General features: G+C 42.5%; 1 protein-coding gene across 1 annotated transcript in view; it reads right to left on the minus strand.

The window, feature by feature from the left end:
* Gda (guanine deaminase) overlaps positions 1–20,752 on the minus strand; it is a 69,118-nt gene extending 48,366 nt beyond the window's left edge. Inside the window, exon 1 of the mRNA XM_005004744.4 lies at positions 20,367–20,752. Coding sequence (XP_005004801.1) covers positions 20,367–20,489 — 123 coding nt within the window. The 5' untranslated portion in view covers positions 20,490–20,752. The remainder of the gene's footprint in view (positions 1–20,366) is intronic.
* Between the last annotated feature and the right edge of the window lie 1,259 nt (positions 20,753–22,011).

The following is a 22,011-nucleotide window of genomic DNA, read 5'->3' on the forward strand; positions in this document are numbered from 1 at the left end:
ATAATATTGGAAATGTATCCAAATTTCTAAAATTTGCAAAAAACGAAACAAACAAACAAAAAAAGCTATTTCTCTATATTCCAAATAATATGAGGAAAAGGCAATAGCAAATCCTGTTTGACTACTCTTGGGATTTTTTTTTCTGCAAAGAAATAAAACATTTTAAGTCTTTACATTTCTAATATTTTAAATTGCACCTGACGAAATTACACTAAATTACTACCAAAGGAACACTAGTTTCACTAATTCTGCACTTAAAGCTGACAAAGTTTTCCTATTTTAACAGAAGATTTTAAAGGTCACCGTATAGCTATAATTTTCCCCATTGTATGAGGATCATTTTGCCTGCTTTCAGCTCTCACAGGTATTCTTACAGTCCCACACCATTGTGTAAGGTGAGGAACGTCTCGCTGTCATTTTATACTTAGCTTGGGTACAGAACTAGGAGTCTGAATTGGAATGCTCAGGAAGGTGACCACAATATGGAAAAACCCGGAAAGTGAAACATGAGAGAGGGTTTTGAATAGACTTGATGATGTATTTTTTTCTGGAGAAGAAAGAAGTTAAAAAGATTACCATAGTTTCACATACTAGAAAAGTCATCATGTCATTCTAGAGTCCCCGAACCAGCTTCAATAATGAAATATCCAGCACGTAAGCTTTAAAGATTCCAATTTCGTCAACATAAGAAGTTTCTAGCAATTTAAAATGAATAAAATGAAATTCGTGTATATAATATAGTGAACTCCACATAGTCACAAGTGCCCAGCATGGGCTGAATGACCATATGATATTAACTGACATTAAGGCAAAAACCATTTCCTGTACAGGAGGACAAGGGAGGAGCCAGCCGCAGTTCAGCTTCCAAACGTACACTGATGTTCCATAATGTGCTCACAGCTTCTGATTCCTTCCCTCGTCTTCCAGATGGGCCAATTCAGTTACTTGCTTGGAGTAAAGCTCCAAGCTCACCGCACAATGTGATTTCCAGGGTTGGTTCATAAAAAAGACAGTGTCTACCTGGCTGCTTCACTCTTAAGATTGCTGGCTAGGAAAAAGCCTTTAGGCATGTGGTAAGGACATTCAATTGGCCCCAAGAGAAGCATGCAAGAAGCCAAAGATTCCTGCCAACAGCCAGCAGTGGGTTAGTCATGTGAATGAACCCGAATCTGAGAAGCAGACCCGTGAGCCCCCCAAAGCCTCCTGACATCTTGACTGAGATCTCATGAGAGATCCCGAGCCCATCTAAACTTCTCGGGAATCCCTGGCCCATGGAAGTAGTGAGAATAACAATTTTATTGTTGTTGTAAGCCCCTAAAACCTGGGCAATTTGTTACACAGTAACAAATAACAAGGATGACCCATTTAATACCTGAACACTGCGGTTATGTTATGTTATACTTAAAATCCACACACAGATTTTTGTTTTTTTCCAGTTTCTCTTTAACGTGTCTACTCAAACCACCATTTCCAAAGTCTAGTTTCTGTCATGAAGAATCAATGATTATCCAACAGTATTCTGTTGGTCAACTGGAATCAGAGTGGGAATCTACAGTTAATTTCTATCACTTTGCCTGGTTTTTCAGTTCTCATTGAAATCTACTATAAAAGATCAGTGCACACCTCGCAAATGGCCCTTGATGTCCTCTTTAGCTGGAGAGAAATCTTCAACACATTCACCTTTTAGTTGCCAAAAGTCAGTGAAACAAGGGGTGAGCTCTTCTGCTCTGCATAGTAAAGGCATCACTTCTCTCAACACAGCACCATCAGCTCACCCAAACTTAAAAATCCAGTGGAGTCCATTTGTAGTTAATTTGATTTTCCTGATATTTCACTTGGATTTCTCTGCTGGTACCTCAGAGTCAACATGTCTAAAACAGAGTTTACGGTCATCTATGCTAGAGAATGAGACCCTATCACTTGAAAGCACAAGACAAAAACGTTGGACACATTTTTCTCTTCCCTTCCTGCATGACACCTCCACAGCTTCTCATTGTATTTGCTCAATAATGTCTTAACCTTGCAGTGCTGGAAATTAAACCCAGGGCCTCATACCTGCTAGGTAAGCATTCTAACACGGAGCTATGCCCCCAATCACCCCCACTGCACTTAACACAATAAAAAGTGTTGTAACATAACCTAAAGTATGACGGATGGTGTGGCATCCACCTGCTTCCCCAGCCTACTCCCCTGCCCTGCTTCCCCCCCCACCCCCCCGCTTCACTCTCTCTGCTCCAATGCACAGGTCCCTTGTTAGACTCGGTATGCACCTTGCTCTCTGCACCGTAGGCCTTAACAAATGACCTCTTCTCTGAATGGAGCACTTCCTTTTTTCTTGCCCAGCTAACCCAGTACATCTTTCCCATTTCAGTTTGGCTGTCCCAACCTAAGGAAGCCTTTAGTGATTAAAAGCATCATCATGCCCCTTTACAGCTGTTAATGCACCTCATTTAGTGATTCCTGAAGAAAATGTGGAACCGAGTTCCTGCCTGGCTTAAACCCTTTCCAGCTGTGTGAATTTTACAACTCATCCATGGAACCTACAAGCATTACCTGTTATGGCAAAGGGGCCTCCATAGACGTGGCTAAATCAAAGGTCTTAATCTGGAGAGATTATCCCAGATGATCAGGAGAGAATCTAAATGCAATCAGTGTTAGATAAATCAGGCAGATGTGACACAAAAGAAGGCACTATGACCACATAAGCAAGGTGGCTTTGGAATTAAAATGACACAGGAAAAACTGAAACAAAAATGGTTTCGATTACACCATTCCAATGCTATGAACCCGTCCCACCCTTCTCTGCTTCTAGGCTGTTAGATGAGCAGTCTCCACCACACATTCCTACCGTGATATTCAGATTGCAAACAATATGAGCATGAACTGAAACTTCTGAAACCAAGGGCCAAATAAACCTATCCTCCTTACAAACCCTAACCCTACAAATAGATTATTTCAGATATTTTGTTATAAAGTTGACAAATACAAATACCACTTCTGTTTTGCCGATGAAGAAACTGAATCACTCACAGTTTGGGTCTTTTATTCAAAGTTACAGAACTAGAAATGGTGGACAAATTCTAGTTGCAAAGTCTGTACTTTCAACAGCTCTGCATGGGAAAAATTTAATGCTATACTGTATGATACTCAAATGTTTGGGGTAAATATAAGTATTTGGATTCGGTCACCAGTCTTTGAGTGTCTTTGTTTCTTCTGACTTTCTGTCTTACCAAGGCAAACTTCTATGGGGTACTGGCAATTAGTCAATAAATTTTCTAAAGCAATTATGTGGCTCTTCCAAGGTCTCAAATTGCTAATTCTTTTTTTTTTTTTTTTTTTAATCGGTACCAGGGATCAAACTCACGACTGTCTGCTTGCAAGGCAGGCGCTTATGCCGCTGAGCTAAATCCCCAGCCCCTCAAATTGCTAATTCTTAACCACTGTATAGCTAACATAATTTCTTTGCATATTCTTACTGATTTTGTAAGTTTGATTTCTTATAAATCACACTGGAATAAGATTCTTGGTATGACTTAAAGACCTGTCCCAAATTATAGGTATGATATCATGGGGGTACTATTCAGCAGAAACAAATTGGACCAATATTTTGCTTTTTTGCTATCACCAAGCTCCCAATTCACACTCAATTTTGTAATTTTTATTTTAAAGGGAATAAAACCAAGCAAAACAAAACAGAATAAAGCCAACCAAAAGACAACAATGAAAGTGACATAGGATTTCAAAACAAGATAATAGGAAATCAACAAAACAAAACAGAACAGAATAGAACTAATAAAAACAAAATAATGAATGCAATATAGGACTTCAAAACAACCTAATAGTAAATCCAAAATGGCTACCATAATATATCTTGTCTTTGAAATAGCTGCCCATGCCATCAGATATAATAAAATCAAAGAAGACAAAACAGAATAAAACCCAACAACAACAACAAAAAAAAACAATGAAAATGATACAGGACTTTAAAATAAGATAATAGGAATTAACAACCACCTTCAGAAGGAGATTCCCCCATAGATGTTACACTGCGTATTATTATCCTCTAAATAGATAATTAGACCATCAGCTTTACACCTGCAAAGTCAAGGAAACACTAAACACCACAAGCATTAAGTTGTATTTTACTTCAAAAGCTATCATCTCAGTCTGTGTTACTCTGGATACATAGTCAATTTGCTAAAAGGAAAAAAAAAAAAACCCTGCAAAGTATCTCTAGGGGAACAGGAAATGGCTTTGAAATTAATGTGACCTGAGAACACATTTTTAAATTGCTGTTCTTAGCTAGGTAATCATGCTTGTAATCTCAGCACTCGGGGCTGAGGCAGGAGGATCGTTGCGAGTTTGAGACCAGCCTACACTACAAATTGAGCTCAAGGCCAGCCTGAACTGCATAGCGAGACCCTGTCTCAAAAAGACAAAATAAATAAATAAATAAATAAATTGCTGTTCTTTTGTAACATACGGTCATATTAGTCAGCTTTCTATCACTATGTCAAAAAAACTTGAAATGATAAGCTTATAGGAAAGAAAGGTTGGGTTTTGTTTCATTCTTCAGAGGTTTTAGTCCAGGCTGACCTGGTGGCCTTGGGTCTGTCATGAAGCAGAGGAAACCTGCCCACCGATGGCAGCTGGGAAGAGAGAGAAAAGAAGGGTTGCTGCTTCAAGGTCCCCTCAAGCACACACTCACAGTGGCAGTGTTCTAGTACTAGGCCCTGCTCTTAAAGTCTTGGCCACTTCCGAACAGCACCACGGGGGATGAAGCCTTCAATGTGTGGGCCTCTGTGGGCCGCCTGTCCAGACTCCAGCAACACTATTAGGTGTTTGCCCTTAGTTAGAAATAATCATTTTCTAATGGGAATGTGCACCAGTTCCCCACGCGCTCTTCAGCACATTCTGCCCCCTCCCTGGAGACACAATGTGAGCAACACCTGCCACTGGCCCTCTCGGAGCGTAGAGTCCCGGGAAGGAGCCACATTAAGGAGAAAAAACTGCTCTGACAAGGTTCACATCTGCACTTATTCAGCAATCTCCTCAAGAACACTGCAGAGGAAAATACTAAGCATTCAGTACTCTTCAACTAACAGAGAGATCCTGCATACATGACACGGTGGGACGTGGCACAGAGCTGTTGACACCGGCAGGCAGCTGTGTCACTGGCACTGACCAGCTCACCAACATGCACCTCTCAGGACTCAAACACACACAGACACAAAACTACAGATGATCTCCCAGGCTCCTCTGTGCATGCTAAGGTCCTGTGGCTGAGGTTTGCCAATCAAATCATCACACGATGGGGGCAGAAATGTCAGGGTTAGACAAGAGGCTGCTTGGAACACTGCACTGTCTTACCCCATTCAAAAAAGGCAGTATCTCAGCTGAAGACATGCAGGAACTTCACAGACCTTAAATGTGTATCACCGACCCAGCCAACAGCTGAAGGCTCAGGTAAACGAATAAAATCATCATCCTTGCATTTCAAGAGTTTACTTTCTGACAAAGAAATGAGATTTACATGCACAGAAGAAATAAACAACAATGCATGGTGGCCTATTTCTAAACATCAAACTGGCATCGGGGACTGAGCTTTCAAAATTCAAAGAGAAAATGATCAAGGCATCTTTCTAGGGGTGGTGACAGTTAAGATCTCTATAAGAAAATACAGAAGTAAAGATAGTATGGATTTGAGCAAAAAGATGGAGAAGTACAAAGACATAAAAAGTATATTTATGCATAAAATTTTAATGGTATAATTTTTACAGCAGTTCTTTTTCACATTTTGTCATGTCAATATACTCAATGATTTGACACTTTGGGGGTTTTGTTTGGTTTTGGTTTTTGAGACAGGATCTAAGTTAGCAGTTCAGGTTGGCCTTGAATTCAATATGTAACCCAGGAAAGCCCTGAACTCACGGCGATCCTCCTGCCTCAGTCTCTCCAGCGCTGGGACGGCACTGTAGTTGTGTGCTCCACCAGTCCAGCCCTGAAGTATCCACTCCTGTCTACACTACAGGGACAGTCTCCTGAATTCCATTTCAACTGCCGTAACCTAGGCTTCATCTTATTTTCCTCCCTCTTCCCACTAACAGTGGGGAAAAGAAACCAGGAAGGAATGAGCAAAACTCCATTCACACATATTAAGTTTGTAGCTTTCCTTCTCACTGTGAGTCACTGATTTGTTTTGTTTTGTTTTTTCCTTTCCTCAGCAGGGCTGTCTTCCCCTAGTCATCTACTTTAGTGTGAGGTGAGAAGGGAGAAGGGAGGATGTTCTCAGCTCCATTAGGCAGAGGAGGAGGAGAAGTGCTTTGCTAGAACCAAACTATTTTTGCATAATGGAAACATCTGCTCTTACTGTCTCTTCCGGTTTTACAAGTTTGTTTAACATGTTCCCAGCCTGAACCGCCAGTTTAGTACACGTGGGACTGTCCCATCAGGGGGCTGGTACCGCTGGTGGCACAAAGGGGTCTAATCATTTTAGCCGTCTTTTTACTGTAAAATTCATTTTGAAAAACACCTGAGGAGACAGTCATACATGTATCATTGGTAATTCAACCAGCTTGCCAGTGAGACATGCTAATTTTGGTTTTGTTGTGAATGTGTTAATTTCAAAACAATCTCAAGTTTATAGGAAAAAAAAAAACCCGTATCTTGCCTATTTAACCATAACAAAATAAAGATTTGCTACTGGCACCTTGCACTTTATTTTATTTACTTATTTATTTATTTATTTTTGGAGACAGGGTCTTGCTATGTAGTTCAACCTGGGCTTGAACTCACTATGTAACCCAGGTCAGCCTTCAACTTGCAATGATGCTCGTGTCTCAGCCTCCCAAGTGCTAGGATTACAGGTGTGCACCACCACACCCAGCTGGCATCTTACACTTTAAAACAAAAATACTCACTGTGAGATCTCTCCTGACAGTGAAAAGCTAATTTCTTTTTATGAATAAAGTAGTGAAATGATTATTAAAAGGACTGAAACTCATTCTAAGCTGTGGCACATGTATACTTGCCAAAGCTTTGGTAACCACTTGGATTAAATACTATCTTCGCAAATGGACAAAAATGGCATGTCTATGGCACATCTGAAATGTCCCTAGGCAGACATTAATCATTGTACAATATGAGGAGCCTGAGAAACACTTAAGGTCACAGAGTATGAGCACAAATGAATTCTAAATGAGTAGCTGAGCAGAGGTGTACACAAAAGTCACTTGATGGCTTCCATAAGCTGAGTTCTCTGGATTTACACTTACCCAACACTTTTTCTTCTTCCTTCTTAGAAGTTATACATACACTTGTCCATTCATTTGAATGCTGATTCTGAGTGCAATTAAGGTAGAGAATGCATCTCTTTTGCTCCCTATTTTATCCTTATAGCCTGAAGTCCTTGCTCTTCATGAACAATCATCAGCTCTTAAGAACTCCAAGCACAGAAGCCCCACAGGGCCACTGAGTCCAGGCTCTGGTAGAGGTACAAGTGCCCCCACCAAGCTGGGGATCCTGAAAGACTTTTGTACTCGATACCTCTATAAAGGCATTAACATTGCATGACGCAACTCTATATGCCCAGGAAGAAAAACACTTCTGTATTAAATAGTGCAGGCCAAAAAAAAGAAAGAAAAAGAAAAAAAATCTGCCCCATTGTGAGAAAAGCGCTAACAATGTCCCTTCTTGAATTGCAAGTACCTTGACTGCACCAGCTGAGAAAGTTGATTGACTATTTCTTGTCTGCTCTGTATATACCATAACAACCCATTCTAGTCACTCTTTTGCTAGAAAGCAGCTATTGAACGCTAGTTTTGTGAAAAAGTGCTATGCAAATTATTATTAAGAACAGGAGATGAATAACAAGAACTATTGTTTATGGAGAGGCTACTATGTTCCAGCACTTTACATTGTAAGTGGCAATTTGCAAACCACACTCCAATTACCATTTTATAAAGCAGCAAATCCTTAAACACAGTACAAAACCAAAGGTAGTAAGGTAGGCATTTATAATCTACATTATTCCAGGTCCTTACCATGGGCTTAATTAAAAGCATTTGAGAACTTTATGAGGTCTCAGGGTTCTAATTAAAACCCACTCCTCCAGGGTTCTTAACTATTCTCCAGGATATGAAACCAGTTTTAGTTTCCAGTGGCCAAACATACTGTTACCAAGCATGGAGACTTTGAAAATCCAAAGTTCTTATTCAAATAGCTGGTTATATGGAAGATATTTTTGGCCACTATATATGTGACTACATCCTAAAGTAAACTTTTCAAATTGGCTAACCTGAGGAGAAAGAAATTTAAGTACCATTTCTCCAACAAATATTCATCTGAAGACCCACCAAGGACTAATGTTGTGGATACAAAGGTGACAAAGCCAAGGAGCTATCTTCATGCTTAGGTTATGGGGAGATTCGTGCGATCAAGTAGGAGTTGGAGGTGCTGATTTGAAAAGGAGGCACAAAGAAAGGTGGGGTGGGTCTCAGCAAGGAAATTATTGTAGAACTGACCCGACCCTAAAACTGAGTTTTGAAAGATATTCATGATGCTGGACAAAGACACAAAAGCCAAATACTTAAAAACCTATCAGCTAAAGAGGGGATAAACATAATGTGGTCCATTCAAACAGTGGGAGAGAGAGTATCCAGCCATAAAGTGAATGAATTCTGATGTAGGCTGGGATTTGCACGAACCTTGAAAATAAGGGAAATTATATAGAAAGTGGATTAGTAGTTGTCTGTGGGCTGAGGGGAGGGGATGGAGAGTGGCCACCAAGTAGGCACTGAGTTTCCTTTGGGCTGATGAACATAGTCTGGACACAAGAGAGTGGACGGTGGTAACAGTGGGACTGCATTATAAACATTATACATTACATTGACCCTTACGCTTCAAAATGATTAATTTTATGTTACATGTCTTTTATCATAATTAAGAAAAAATATAAACAAAATAAATTGGCTTTAAATTATAAAATGAAGACAAAACACAGAAACAAAACTGGCAATACAAAGACTGCTAGAGATTTAGCTTAGTGGCACAAGTGCCTGCCTAGCAAGTACAAGGTCCTGAGTTCAATCCCTGGTATCAAAAAAAAAATTTTTTTTTAAGATTATGCTGGGCATGGAGGTGCATACCTATAACTCCAGGATCTAGAGGTTAAGGCAAGAGGATCACCATAAGCTTGAGTCCAGGGTGGACCATGTAGTGAGTTTAAGTCTAGCCTGAACTACACAGTGAAACTTGTCTAAAATATAAAAATAAAAATTATTCTGTGCTCCTAATCTATAAAAGGTAAGTATTAGGTTTTATTTTACACTTTTTCTTTTCACTTAAACTGTTGGGGAATTCTGGGACGTTAAAATTCTTGTATCTTGATACGTAAGCTTAAAACTCACTTTAAAGTAGAATTACCTTGTTTTAGCCTCCAAAGATTTTTTTTTTAAACCTATAAATCAATAGCCTGCCAATAAACTGAGTTTCATACAGCTGGGCTTTAAGATGGGTTTGCTGAGGACAGTTCCTTTTAAAAACCCAGTATTAAGCAGAAAAGAGAAACAGCATTGTGACCATAGCAACAGACCTTGTAGTGATGCCATGTAAACAAATTCACGACAGAAGCGAAGATTTGAGGGGCATTCACGGCGAAGGGGCCGCAGCGGATGTGTCAGTAGAGTATGCATCGGAAGAAAACAGCTTTCTAAGAGACACCAACTTCAACAGTCAAAATGGTCTTTAAAAAAATCTCAACTACAAGCTGCAGGTTACGTAATTTACCCTTTTGCATTACTAGGTAAATGTGTTTGCTACAGTTTGGTTCTGGAATATTCTCCAAAGACATGGCAAGCAGTCTCAGGAAGCTGAGTCCCTGTGGTGCTGCTAGGAGGTGGTGGATATTTTAGGAGGTGGTGGTTGAGGAAGCAGCTCACTGCGAGTGCCCTGGAAGGGGTACTTTGTCCCCTGCCCTTGAATCTCTGCTCCTCTTGAGGTGAGCAGCCCTCTCTGTGACACAGTCCTGCTGCCAGGATGTGCTGGCGCAGGCCCAAAGTAATGGAGCCAGGGACCAGGCACTGAAATCTCTGATCATAAGCCAAAGCCAACCTCTTCTTCTCTGAGCTGCGTTTTCTGTGGTATTTTGTTACAGTGATAGAAAACTAGTCCAACAAGAAAGTCAACTGGACAATACTTTCACTAAGGAAAGGAGAAAGGTCTTTGTAAGCTAGGATACACAAAGATATGCATGAAGCAGAAGCTTTTGAAAGATGCTCATATTTATTGCTTAATCTCAGAAAATGTACCACATGAATCTATTGTTAGTCTTTGAAATTAAATCCCTATTAATAATTTGAGTAGGGAAAGATATTTGTAAATCCACTGTTTGACTATCTCAAAATCAAAAGCTACCTGATGGCTTTAAGAAGGGGAAAAGTCACTCAACTTATCATCACTAGATACACACTGCAGAGTTAAAATTAACACTCTGAGCCTCAACTTACTTTACAAAATAAGGCACATAATTACACTGCAGCAAGTAGGCATGAGGATTATTGAGATAATATATGCAAAGAATTCAGACCAGAATCCAGCATGTAACAAGTGTTCAGTGAAAGTTCAAAGTTATTGCTGTCAATATAATCAATTTTATCATCAATATGCCTTGTATTTATGAGTTTATAATCAAATGTTGTGAGCAAGAAGCCAAATGCAATATATGAATTGCACACAAAATTCATTAAAAACATAATATTTTAATGCACAACTGCTTAGTATAGAGGAATGCTACTAATATTTTCGATATCTTAATTATACCAAAAAGTACTACAGAACTCACTGAAAAGTTACAATCTGCATTGAGTGCCCAGTTGAAATTTTACCTTGTGCTTTTAGAATCTTGGTTGCACTAGGAAAGAATGGCACATTGCTCTTCTCCCTACAGAGACAGCCAAATTTTAAGGTCAGCGTGGCAATGGAGCTCTGTGTAAGTTGTTCCAGAACTAGCTGAGCACAGGATGTGAGTGGCCACTGAACCAGCCTTGGGAAGGTCCTTTTCTTCTTGGACAAGACAGGCAGCACTGGCTGACAGATGGCTGACCGAGGTCAGCACCCAAGTGCAGCTTCTCATGGCCAAGGAACAAGGGCAGCAGAAGCCACCATGTACTGATAAGGGGATGTCCTTACTTCAGAAGCAGACAACTGGAGGACGCCTATTCACAATGGAAGAAAAGCCCCACAATGGCAGTAGCTTTATCTCTTCACAGCTATAGCCTCAAAGCAAGAACACCTGGGATCCAATGCTCAACCAGTATCTGGAAATGAATGATGCTGGGGCCATAAAACTCTCCAAGAATCCACAAAGGGTGGAGAGAAAAAAAAAAAAAAAACAGATCCCAAAGTAAATGACACTAGACTTTCCATTCATTGTAATGAGTAGGTCAAACTACTTCTCCTGAACATCAGATTAAAATTTTTAAAGTGATATTATTAGCGCTCAATTATTAATGCCAAACATATTTATAATACTACAACAGAGATCTGGCCATGGTGGGACGTAGGCAGCTTATTCTTCCACCCTCTTGGTAAGTGCCTCCAGTGTGGGCCTGGAGGAGAACCAGTGCCTCCTGGGAGCTTGTGGGCACCTGGGCTGAGAATCAAACACCCTCCTCACTCCATAGTTACTGGGATAGATGTCTCGGCATCTCTTGGGAGAATGACCATATGCAATATAGCAACATGGGGGATTTCCTTCTATCTTCTGTTTGAAGGCAAAGATTGTCTTCACTGTTCTGTTTAGTTTTGCTTTGTTTGCTCTATTCAATGGGTTTTATAATGTTTTGTTTTGGGTTTGATTTTACTATACCTAATTGACCGGACAACTATTGTGAAGATAACAAGCTATACCATCATACCTATTCATCCCAGTATCCTGCTGCGAAGTTCTATACCAATTTCACTGCATTGTCTCAACTGGCTTTGTTCTGTCTTGTTCTGTTGTATTTTTACTACTTTCAAAATAAAATTTTAAAAAATTAAAATATAATAATACTATAACAATCAGTAAGGCCATGGAAGTGTAGACTAAACAAGGATGTTATACAGAGGAAACTGCTCTACCTGAGACTCAAGATTGGACCGTGTAGAAATTTTTGACATTTCTAAGTCACCCTTTCAAGATTTAGTGAAAAATTGACACACAGACACTGGAATAATTTGGTGGTCAAGGTAGGGGGAGGGATGCTGAGAAGAAAGGTAGATAAACTGTTTTTAGAAAACAGCATGAGAAGAATCTGAGGATTCTTTGAATCTATCTTAATCTATTTAAAAATAGCTCTCACCAACTCCTGCATAAAGCACATAGGTATCCCCCTTCAGCCGATCTTATAAATTCAGATTTAGGCACCTTGATTAGGTTAGTTTAAATCACCATTTTTGCAATGTTTAGAGAAGCTGGGATTGCAGGAAGGCTGTGAATGTGAAGTTACACCCAGACTTGGATTAAGTTTGACAGCTGCTGGGAACTGAGATATCAAAACAGCTTTGTTGATGAGAGCAAGAAACAACTCTAAAGGAGCAGGCCAAGCAAAGTGGTAGCGCAGGTTTCACAGGTAAAGAACCAGGAGGTGGATTTTAGGGGAGAGAATATCGCAGACGTAGCTACAGAATGACGGATGATTTCCTCACTGGAACTCAGGGGCACCAAAACAAAAGAGAAGGACTGAAAGAGGAAATTCTCATTTATAGGGTTCAAATAGTCCCCAGGGTCATTAAATCAAATGGGGAAAGGTGATAAATGTTAAAAAGGAGACAGATTTGGACTCAAATCCCAATCCTATTCTTTCTCAACTGTCTCCCTTTGGGCAGGCCACTTACTGTCACTGCTTTGGTTTCCCTGTCATTGTATCCAAGATGGAGCCAATTTAAAAGTTCAATCCTTTACCCTGAGGTTTACTATTTAGCTTTAAATAGCAAATCCATATTTTACTGCTTATAACTGAGGCTCTGGTCATAGAATCCAGTTCTTTTATATGTTAAACATGAAGCACATAGCAGGTACTCAGTATTTGTAGAATACAGGGTTAACACTACAATGTATTTATGTATAATGGAACACAAGAAAGTGATTTCCAGTTCCTGTGTTTTCATTAAAAAATTATTTGAAAAGTAATATTGTTTTCAAATCAAAGTGGATCTAATCGACAGAACAAATTTACTTGTGAACATCTAATTCAATAAAAATCACTCGACACAAGACTAGATTTCATGCAATATTATACTTTCTAAAGTATATGTAAATACATTACAGTAACATTCTTAATAAAGAAAGAAATTGAGCAACAGTCACTGTTATATTTTAGTTAATTCATTCAATAAAATACTGTTTTCAGATTTTTGGGGGGTACCAGGGATCAAACTCACGACTGCACACTTGCAAAGCAGGCACTTATGCCTCTGAGCTAAATCCCCAGCCCCAATAAATACTTAATAGACACCTATCCTATTTATAAGATCCTGTGTTTTCCAGCAAGAAGTAGCTATTTCTACATTTTTATGCTACTTGATTAGGAACCTGCAAACAATTTGAATGAAAATATACAAAAATAAGGTATACAGGGGCTGGGGATTTAGCTCAGCGGCATAAGCACCTGCCTTGCAAGGTGGTCGTGAGTTCGATCCCTGGTACCAATAAAAAACGAAAAAGACAAAAAAAAAATAATAATAAGGTATACAGTCAGCAAATGTATGTAAGTATTAAGAAAAACAGACAATAAAAGAGATGTCAACAAGAGGGGCAGATCACTTTGGAATACAGAAGTAATAAGAGTTTGGAGATGATGCTCAAATTGCTTTAATGTCTTCGGTGCAAGCAAAAATGAAGACAGCACATAAAGGTTTAGAGGCAGCCTGCATTCCATGTTAGTATGTTTTCAGCCTCATAAACTGGATAAATTATAAAGGAAAGAGGCTTAGATTGGCTCATAGTTCAGGTCCAAGGTCACAGGCCACAGTGACGTGGCCTTGGAAGAGTTCCGAGGCAGAGTGAGACACAACACAAGTGGGTCCTTTATCGTTATCTCTTCCTCTTCTTACAAAGCTGCCTGTGTTCAGTTGGAGATTCCAACCTCCAACCTTCTGTTATCAAATCCTAATCACATTGCAAAGGCCTCACCTCATAATCTGATTAAATGTCAACATGGGAAACCTTAAGTGTGAAGGTTCAGACATGTTAGGAAATCTGTCCAAGTAAGTGGTAGATTCGACTCGTGTAGTCTGGCCCCATGTTAACTACTCTTAGCTCCCATGAAAATACTGGCTTGAAATAGATTCAAGTTTTTATGGGAAAACAGAGGAAGTAGCAGTTGATGCCAGTTAGGGGATAATGCCACAAAAACTCTGAGAAAAAGGAGACACTGGAACTGGGCCTTAAAGGAAGCAACAGTTCATTTTGATAGGCAGAGGTCAAACGAAAAGTATATTAAAAGGATGGTTATTCCAACATAGGAGATTGGTGCTAATAACTTGGAGACAAAAGGGGATGATGTGATGGAAACATCGGGAAGTTTTAATGGGCTGGCCCTCTGATTATGACCTCACATGCTATGTCAGTCACAGCTACCCAATTTTCATTTGCCAGACAGACATGAAGCAGGAGGAGGGAGCAGGAAACAGGTTTGGTCCAAACAACGTCGAGAATGTTTTTCAAAGATATTTGGGCCTTACACCAACAGAAAGTCACAGGTGGCTGCAGATGAGGGCATACTTGGCACTACCCATGCTCCATAAAATAACTTTGGGTGACGTGGAGGAAGCGTTAGAATGGGGGAGACAGTTCCAGTAATATTTACGTCAAAAGATGACAAATGGCTGGCCATGGGCAATGGACAGTGGGAATGAAGAAGCATAGACCTTCAAGGAGAACAGGCTGGGTTTGATCGGGCCTAAAGAGGTGTATTTTGGCTAATAAAGAGGATAAAGGAAAACAAGAGATCCTTTGGAAAATACGATTCTTTGAAAGTCAGTGCGATAACAGGGGTGCAGTGGGCTGCAAGGAACTAAAAGAGGTTTAAACGGTAAAAACTTCCTTATCCCCCAGAGCATTCTGACAGTTGGCTGCTCCATGTGTAGGTAAACTGCTCAAAGACATCAGCAATTGCATTAGTGTCTCCAAAATCCTCACAACCAAATTTTCCTCTTGGTTCCCAAAAGTGGCAGCAGCAGCTGCAGGTACCATCTTCACACTTAAGGATCTAAAGAATGGCAGAGCCTCTCTTCCTACATCCCAGCAGCTCCTGAGCAGACTTCCTCTGCTCCAGAGGTCATCCCTGGCCACCCTTTGCTACCAAAGATGATTCTTCCACCATTTCATTTTGCCAGACGTTCTCTCGGCCAAAGGGACAAATCCTAGTGGCTGTGTGTCACCTTTTCCTCCTGCTCAGGAGGGTGAGGATCCACCTTCCTGCCAAGCTCAAGAACTCAGAGTACCTTCCTGTCCCTGAGAAGGAAGCTGGGCTATGCCATCCCTTCTGAGGCTGTCAATATAGAAACATATGAAAATAAGCACATGGTAAATCAGTGTAGGGTCATCATGACCGACTTACACCATGATGCACCCATGAACCAAGCACCTCCATAGCTGAACAAACTCAGGAGGTATTAATAAAGAAAAGATCATGGGTGTAGAGTGGGTAGCCAATCGTGCCTGCCATGAATATCTCAACTAAGAAATTGAGAACTCACAAGATGATCATGTTATACTTGGGCCTGAAAGCATCTTTTTATGAAAGCCAACTTCCTCTTTGAGTGCCCTCAGAAGGGACAGCTTAGCCCAATTTCTCTCCGAGACCAGGAGGATATTCTGAGTTGTAGAGCTTGGCAGGAAGATGGATCCTCACCCTTCCAAGCAGAAGGAAAAGATGATGCAGAACCACTAAGGATTTGTGACTCAGCCTAGAGAACTGGCAAAGCAAGATGGCGAAACAGTCTCGAGTGAAAAACAACTTCTCCCTAGCAGCCTGGGAACTCAAGAACGTTGGCACATCCCGTCTGCCAGGCCTACTTAGCCCTTTTCTGTACCCACATCCCATGCTTTGCTCTACAACTTAGCTCAATGTCCATTTCTTTCAAGAAGCCTCTCCTGTAACTGGTCAATCTGTGCCCATGGTACTACGTTCACACACTAGGTACGTACTGTGATTTACGCACATCTGTCTTTATGTCCATACCTTCTAATTCCACAAACACAAGCGATCACTGGAGCCAGGTGTCTCGATCTGAATAGTTACTGCTTCTGTCCACCTCTCCCCATCTCCATTACTGATAACCATAAATGTTCACTGCATGTGTGCTCCCTGCAGGAATTACGGTGAACATTTTATACTTCTGAACACATTTAACCCTTGCAACGATCCCACGAGGTAGACCATAGTAATTACTCTTTATATAAAGAAACCTAGATATGGAAATGGTAAGCAACTTGACCAGTTCACACAGGTAGTGAGAAAAGAATTCTTAGGAGTTTTCCACACTGCTACGTCATACACTGCCTCTCATGTAAATCATGCTCCATGTCACCTCAACTACTGAGACAATCCAGTCTGACCTCCTGAATGCACCCAACATATTCTTTACTCTATACCTCAAATGATCTTCAAAGGTAACAAAATAGGATCACGGTACAACCCTTCCTCCACTTCTCATGCCCAGCAGATCCTGCTGTGCCTCCCTGTCCTGCCTTTACCTTGTGTTACCTGTCCCCTCAGTGACACTTCTGGACTCCAGCCACTTTGATCTTTCCTTCTTTCCTACCCTAGGACTTTGGTGTAGCCTGATTTCTCTTCCTAGAAGAGCTCCTCTGCTTCGAGTCCTGCCTGCCTTCACATCTTTAACTTCTACTCAACCTTTAGATTCTTAAGGAAAAGTCACTTCCCACTGAACAAAACCTTCCTTTTATCCCCTATCAAGTTCTGATAGGTCTCGGCAGTCTGTCAATGTATCACTAGATTATCAACCTCACCGAGGCAATTTTTGTACTTTGCTCATCAAAATCCATCTCCAATGTTGGGCCTGGTATTTAGCTCAGAAATCAATCTGCTTTTATTAGGGCAACAAATCTTGGCTGCTTTGCTAAAGTGTACGCTCTTTAAGGTCACAGACCGGACTTAGGGAAGCAGTCTGCTATGGTATAAGAAATATGACCTTTGGTCCATATTTCAAAATCCAGCTATAATACCCTTTTATTTCTTTTTTTCTTTATTTTTGGTACCAGGGATCGAACTTACAACCTCATGCTTGCCAGGTCAGCACTTTGCTGCTGAGCTAAATCTCCAGCTCAATATCTTTATCTTTAGATGTCTGCTTTTTCAAGCCTCAGCTTCATCTGTCAGAGGGAGCAAGACACCATGCAGACTAAGAAAATACTGAAATTAACATGCTAGCAAAACTGGCTACAAACCGTCCTTGGATCTTTTTCCCCAGATGTACCTTTGTGTTCTGAAGACTCTGGCAGCTGTTCCCCGCTTCCCACCGAGTTCATCCCAGGCTGGGGCTTCCTTCTCTACCCTTGGCCTTCTAGAATACCACCATGAAGAAAGGTGCAAAAATGCTACAGTGAGCAAGAAGCTAGATTTGTCAGGGGCAGAGGAAAAAGGAGATGGACTGGGTTTAGGTTAAGTATGCACTAAGGGCCAGGCATTTCCATACGTCAGGTCATCTAATATTTAACATAAAGCAATCTGATTCTACAGTTGAGGAAACTGAGGCTCAGAGAGGTTAAGCATCTTCTCCTGGGTGTCAGAGCAGTCACTGGTAAAGACTCCAACTTAAACCCTGGTTTCTGTTTCTCCATGGGAAGCATTCCTGCCACTCAGGACACTGCCTCCAAAATAATTCTCTTCCTCACTCTTGTCTCATGTAAGTACACTTCTGAAGTCCCAAGACATGTTGACAGAAATTTAAGTCAGCCTGACCGTGGCCTATGTGAGAAGAATCAGGTAACTTAGCAATATTTGAGTACACGATTGCTCAAGGTTAATTAAATATTCACAAATAAATCACACATCCTGAAGTCTTTATTTAAAAAAAGATACATGCTGCTTAAGTAGAAAAATTAGCTATGAATTCAAAATACAACACACCAAAATGCTGCCTGGAAAATTTATTAAATTAAACTGATTTGGAATGAGCTTTAATTTAACAAACCAAGGATAGTTAAGTCACTAGCTTTCTGTGGACCTAAACTAATTTCCAGAAAATGAGGAATGAGGTCTAGTAGACAAAAGGAGGACAGAGGAAAACTGTGTCCCCTCTCTCTGAGCTGTTACCCCAGAGCTGGTCGCATCACACAACCACCTCCCACGGTTCCCTAATGTGTAATTCTCTCACTACTTGTGTCTGAATTCTCTGGTGCTGGTGTTTGGCTATCACCTCCTGGGGCCCACTCCAGGCCACCAATTCAGATTCTCTGAGGATGGTTCCCAGGAATCCACACACCTCTTGAATCACTCTAATGTTCCCACAAGAGCAGTTTTAGGATCTTGACAAAAATGTAAAGATCATAGTGATTTCATATTTATTTATTTCAATGGGATTTTTTTGAACCTTAGAAATTTTAAATAATAAATACTTTACCCCAGCCATCCCAAAGGTGAAACATTCCTTATTTCTACCTGGCGGAAATCGAATCTGGAAATGTGCTAACCTGCCATTCCCTTTAAACACAGTCAAAATTGATTCCCTGCCCCTGGGAGGAGGGCAATTGTTAGTAATTCATTGATTATAGATTTCCACCTTAAGTCTATGAGTTTCCACCTTAGGAATGGCTAGTTATTTTACCTCCTGAGGGAACAGCATGTTCTCTAAATTTATAACCTCCGTATGCTCCTTAGTTAAGAGCTGACTCTCCGACTCAACCATTAATTGCCTACACAGGGCTCTCTTTTATTCCTCTTCTGCATAAGCCCCAGGAAAGGCAGTTTTTAAAGATAACTTTCTTTTCTTACTCTGCAAGCTACTGCAATCCCCAAACCCACTCTTCCCTGCTACCTTACTCATTAGAATCCTGGACATGAGAGACTGATTTTTTGAAAGAAATCTAAGAGTAGATTAGCTCCTGTTACTAAACTGCTACCTCCAATCTTTCACCAGGTGGGCAGTCTCTGTACTGTAAGTTCCTGGGAATTGCCCCAAGTTCCCTGAAACTTGAGAGAGCTGTGTCCCCATGCAAGGATGCCCCAGTCTCAGGACCTACTGAACTGGGTGAGCACTGTGAGTTATGTCACCTTGGAAACACAACAGCAGGCTTCCCAAATATGCACGGAGAGATTATTTTTTTAAAGCACCATGTAAACAGGGTTTCTTTCTTTTTTTATCACCAAATGTCAGAGAAGAGGCACAATTCGAAACTGTCACTGCCTCAGTAATATCTTTAGGTAAGAACAGCCTTCAACCTGACAAACTGTAAATTTGTGTATTTTGCTAACCAGACTAAGAGTTGGGAAACGGCTAAAAAAAATACCCCATCCTCAGATTTATTGGTTTTTCTTCCGCCAAATGGAATAGCTTCACTTATGAAACTGGTCAGGGCCCACTGCTAAAACACAGTCACCACTTGTGTTTACAGCACAGTACATATTAGATATCAACTTACCGTTGTCATATATAAATCATTTTTGGAATAAAAGTATGGAAGATACACTCATAGAAGACATTTTGAACATTAAAATGGAACTGCTCGCTTTGATGCAAATGGCTGTGTGTGTGTGTGTGTGTCTGTGTGTGTGTGTGTGTCTGTGTGTGTGTGTGTGTGACAGAGAAAGAGAGAGAGAGAGAGAGAGAGAGAGAGAGAGAGAGAGAGAGAGAGAATAAATGTCTCTAGGCTGGTGTTACTAGTCAGCCTTACAGTTAGTACACTGGCCCTGCTGAATGACCAGGTGGATGAATTCAGTTCTTCGTTTGTTCTAGATTGGAACAGACTAACCAACGCTGACCCAATGACCCCTCCTCTGGTAGCGTTTTCATTAAAAGAATTCTCCCGGATTTACGGAGCACCTGCTTGTGCCAGGCGCCAGGCTCGATGCGTGGCTGCAGAGGTGTAGAGATGAATGAATCAGTGTCCTGGTCCACTGCCAACTAACTGCCTTCGATCAGGGAGCTCATCCTCACCTTCCTCCTGACCCCGCAGCCCGGATGGCCGGCTGGACACCAGTACTGGGCCGAGTCCTTCTCCTCCCCGGCTTCTTCCTGGAAACTCCCGGGCTGGCCCGGGACCCAGACCCTAAGGCAGGGTTCTCCCCGCGTCTACCAGTGCCAGACGCTCTCCCGGCGCTCGCGGGCCAGTCCCCGCCACCCGGCCCCGCGCCACTCACTCTGCCGCTGTCGCTCACTCCCAGGAGGTGATCCCGAAGCACCTCCATGGGGGAGGTCCAGGTGGCGTGGACGAAGGTCCCTCGGAAGACGTGCGCCAGGGGCGGCATCCGGGCGGCACACATGTCTGCGGGGGGCGCACGGCGAGACGCTGGCCCAGCGCTGCGGGCGGCTGCGGAGGACACCGGCTCTGCCCGGCCCGGGCTCCCGCTCCCCCGTCGATCGCCTGCCCCCTGCAGGCCGCGCCCAGGGGTGGCTCCTTGCCTCCCCGATGCCAATAGGATTTTCCTCCGGCGCGTCGGCTCCCGCTGCGGCGGGTGTGGTCTACCCCCCACCCCGCGTCCGCGCCGGCGGGTGCGCTCCGAGGCTCACTCGGACTCCCCCACCTGCCTCCAACCCGCCCGCCCGGACTTGCGTCTGCGCGTTCCCCTGCGCCCGGCGCTGACGGCCGCGCGTTCCTGAACTTTTAGCCCCGGTTCTTAACTTGCAAGAGGTCACGCACAGGTGAAAGGCGCTTTGGGGCCGCCTGGCCGACCACGCCGCTTTCATTTTCGGTTTCCGCGGGGCCGCGGAGCGCGTCCTTGTCCCACCTGAGGCTCCGGACGCGCGTCTTTCTGCACCGTCCCGAGCTACGCAGGCGCTCATCTGGGACCAGAGGTCCCTGCGTCGTCCACGAACAAGTCCAGGGCCGATTTTTCTCGTGTCTAAAGTAAATGCCTTGCTTACTTGCCGGGACACTATTTCTCCAGCTGGTCAGCGCTGCAGGCCAGGGTGCAGGATGGAAACCCAAGGGACTGGGAAAGAGAGACAGAGGGCTCTTCAGGGGTGGGAGAGAGACGAGAGGGAGAGGAGAGGAAGGGGAGTAAAAGCGCTCCAGATGCTCCATATGTGTGTACCACTTCCCCACCGTAGACGTGTTTATTATGCATCACGCAACACACTAGTACAAAAATAAATAAATAAAAGAGGCAGTGGACGACCAGGCGCCTGGGCCTTGCTGCTGCTGACCTCTTCCCCCTCGGGAAGGAGATGCAGCTTCCATGGGTTGTAGCGGGGCCGCAAGATCGGCTCCATCCCGTCCTGAGGCCACAGCTGGTCTCCTGCGGGGCTTTCCAGCACCTGACTCTTGCTTCTAATGCTTCCTGCCCTCATCCCTAGTTTGTCTCCGACGTCAGCGCTTTGGGGTAACCTTCCCCACCAACAGGCCGGCGGCTCCCCTTACACCCAGCCTCCCCTGCAGTTGCTAGGCCATGAACCTATTTCTTTTTTCTCTCTCTTCATTTGTTCCACATCCCTCCCCCAGTGACATCCCAGTGACAAAAGCACCGCCAGAGAAGTGACTGTCTCAGGTCTGGATGTCCCGTACATATTTATTGAGTAAATAAGCCGGTGGACCAATGTTTTTTTCTGCAGGCAGAGCAGTGGCCTGAGATAAACATGTACTTGGACTCCTGCTGACAGCGCGAGGGTTTCATTGTAGTGCTGGAGCCTGCTTTCTGTGAATCACCGTGTTTGACACAGAGCTGGCAAATCCAAATGACTCATGCCCTTCTCGCTTCCTGTATCTTCCCCACACCGAGGTGGACCGTCTAGTTCTGGTTTAAAAAGGAACTTTTTTCTCTCTCCTCAGCTCTCAGGTCTCAAGTG

This window comes from Cavia porcellus, unplaced genomic scaffold (genome assembly GCF_034190915.1).
Source record: "Cavia porcellus strain 051 isolate PalLab524CR breed Dunkin Hartley unplaced genomic scaffold, mCavPor4.1 scaffold_1, whole genome shotgun sequence".
NCBI classification, from domain to species: Eukaryota; Metazoa; Chordata; class Mammalia; order Rodentia; family Caviidae; genus Cavia; species Cavia porcellus.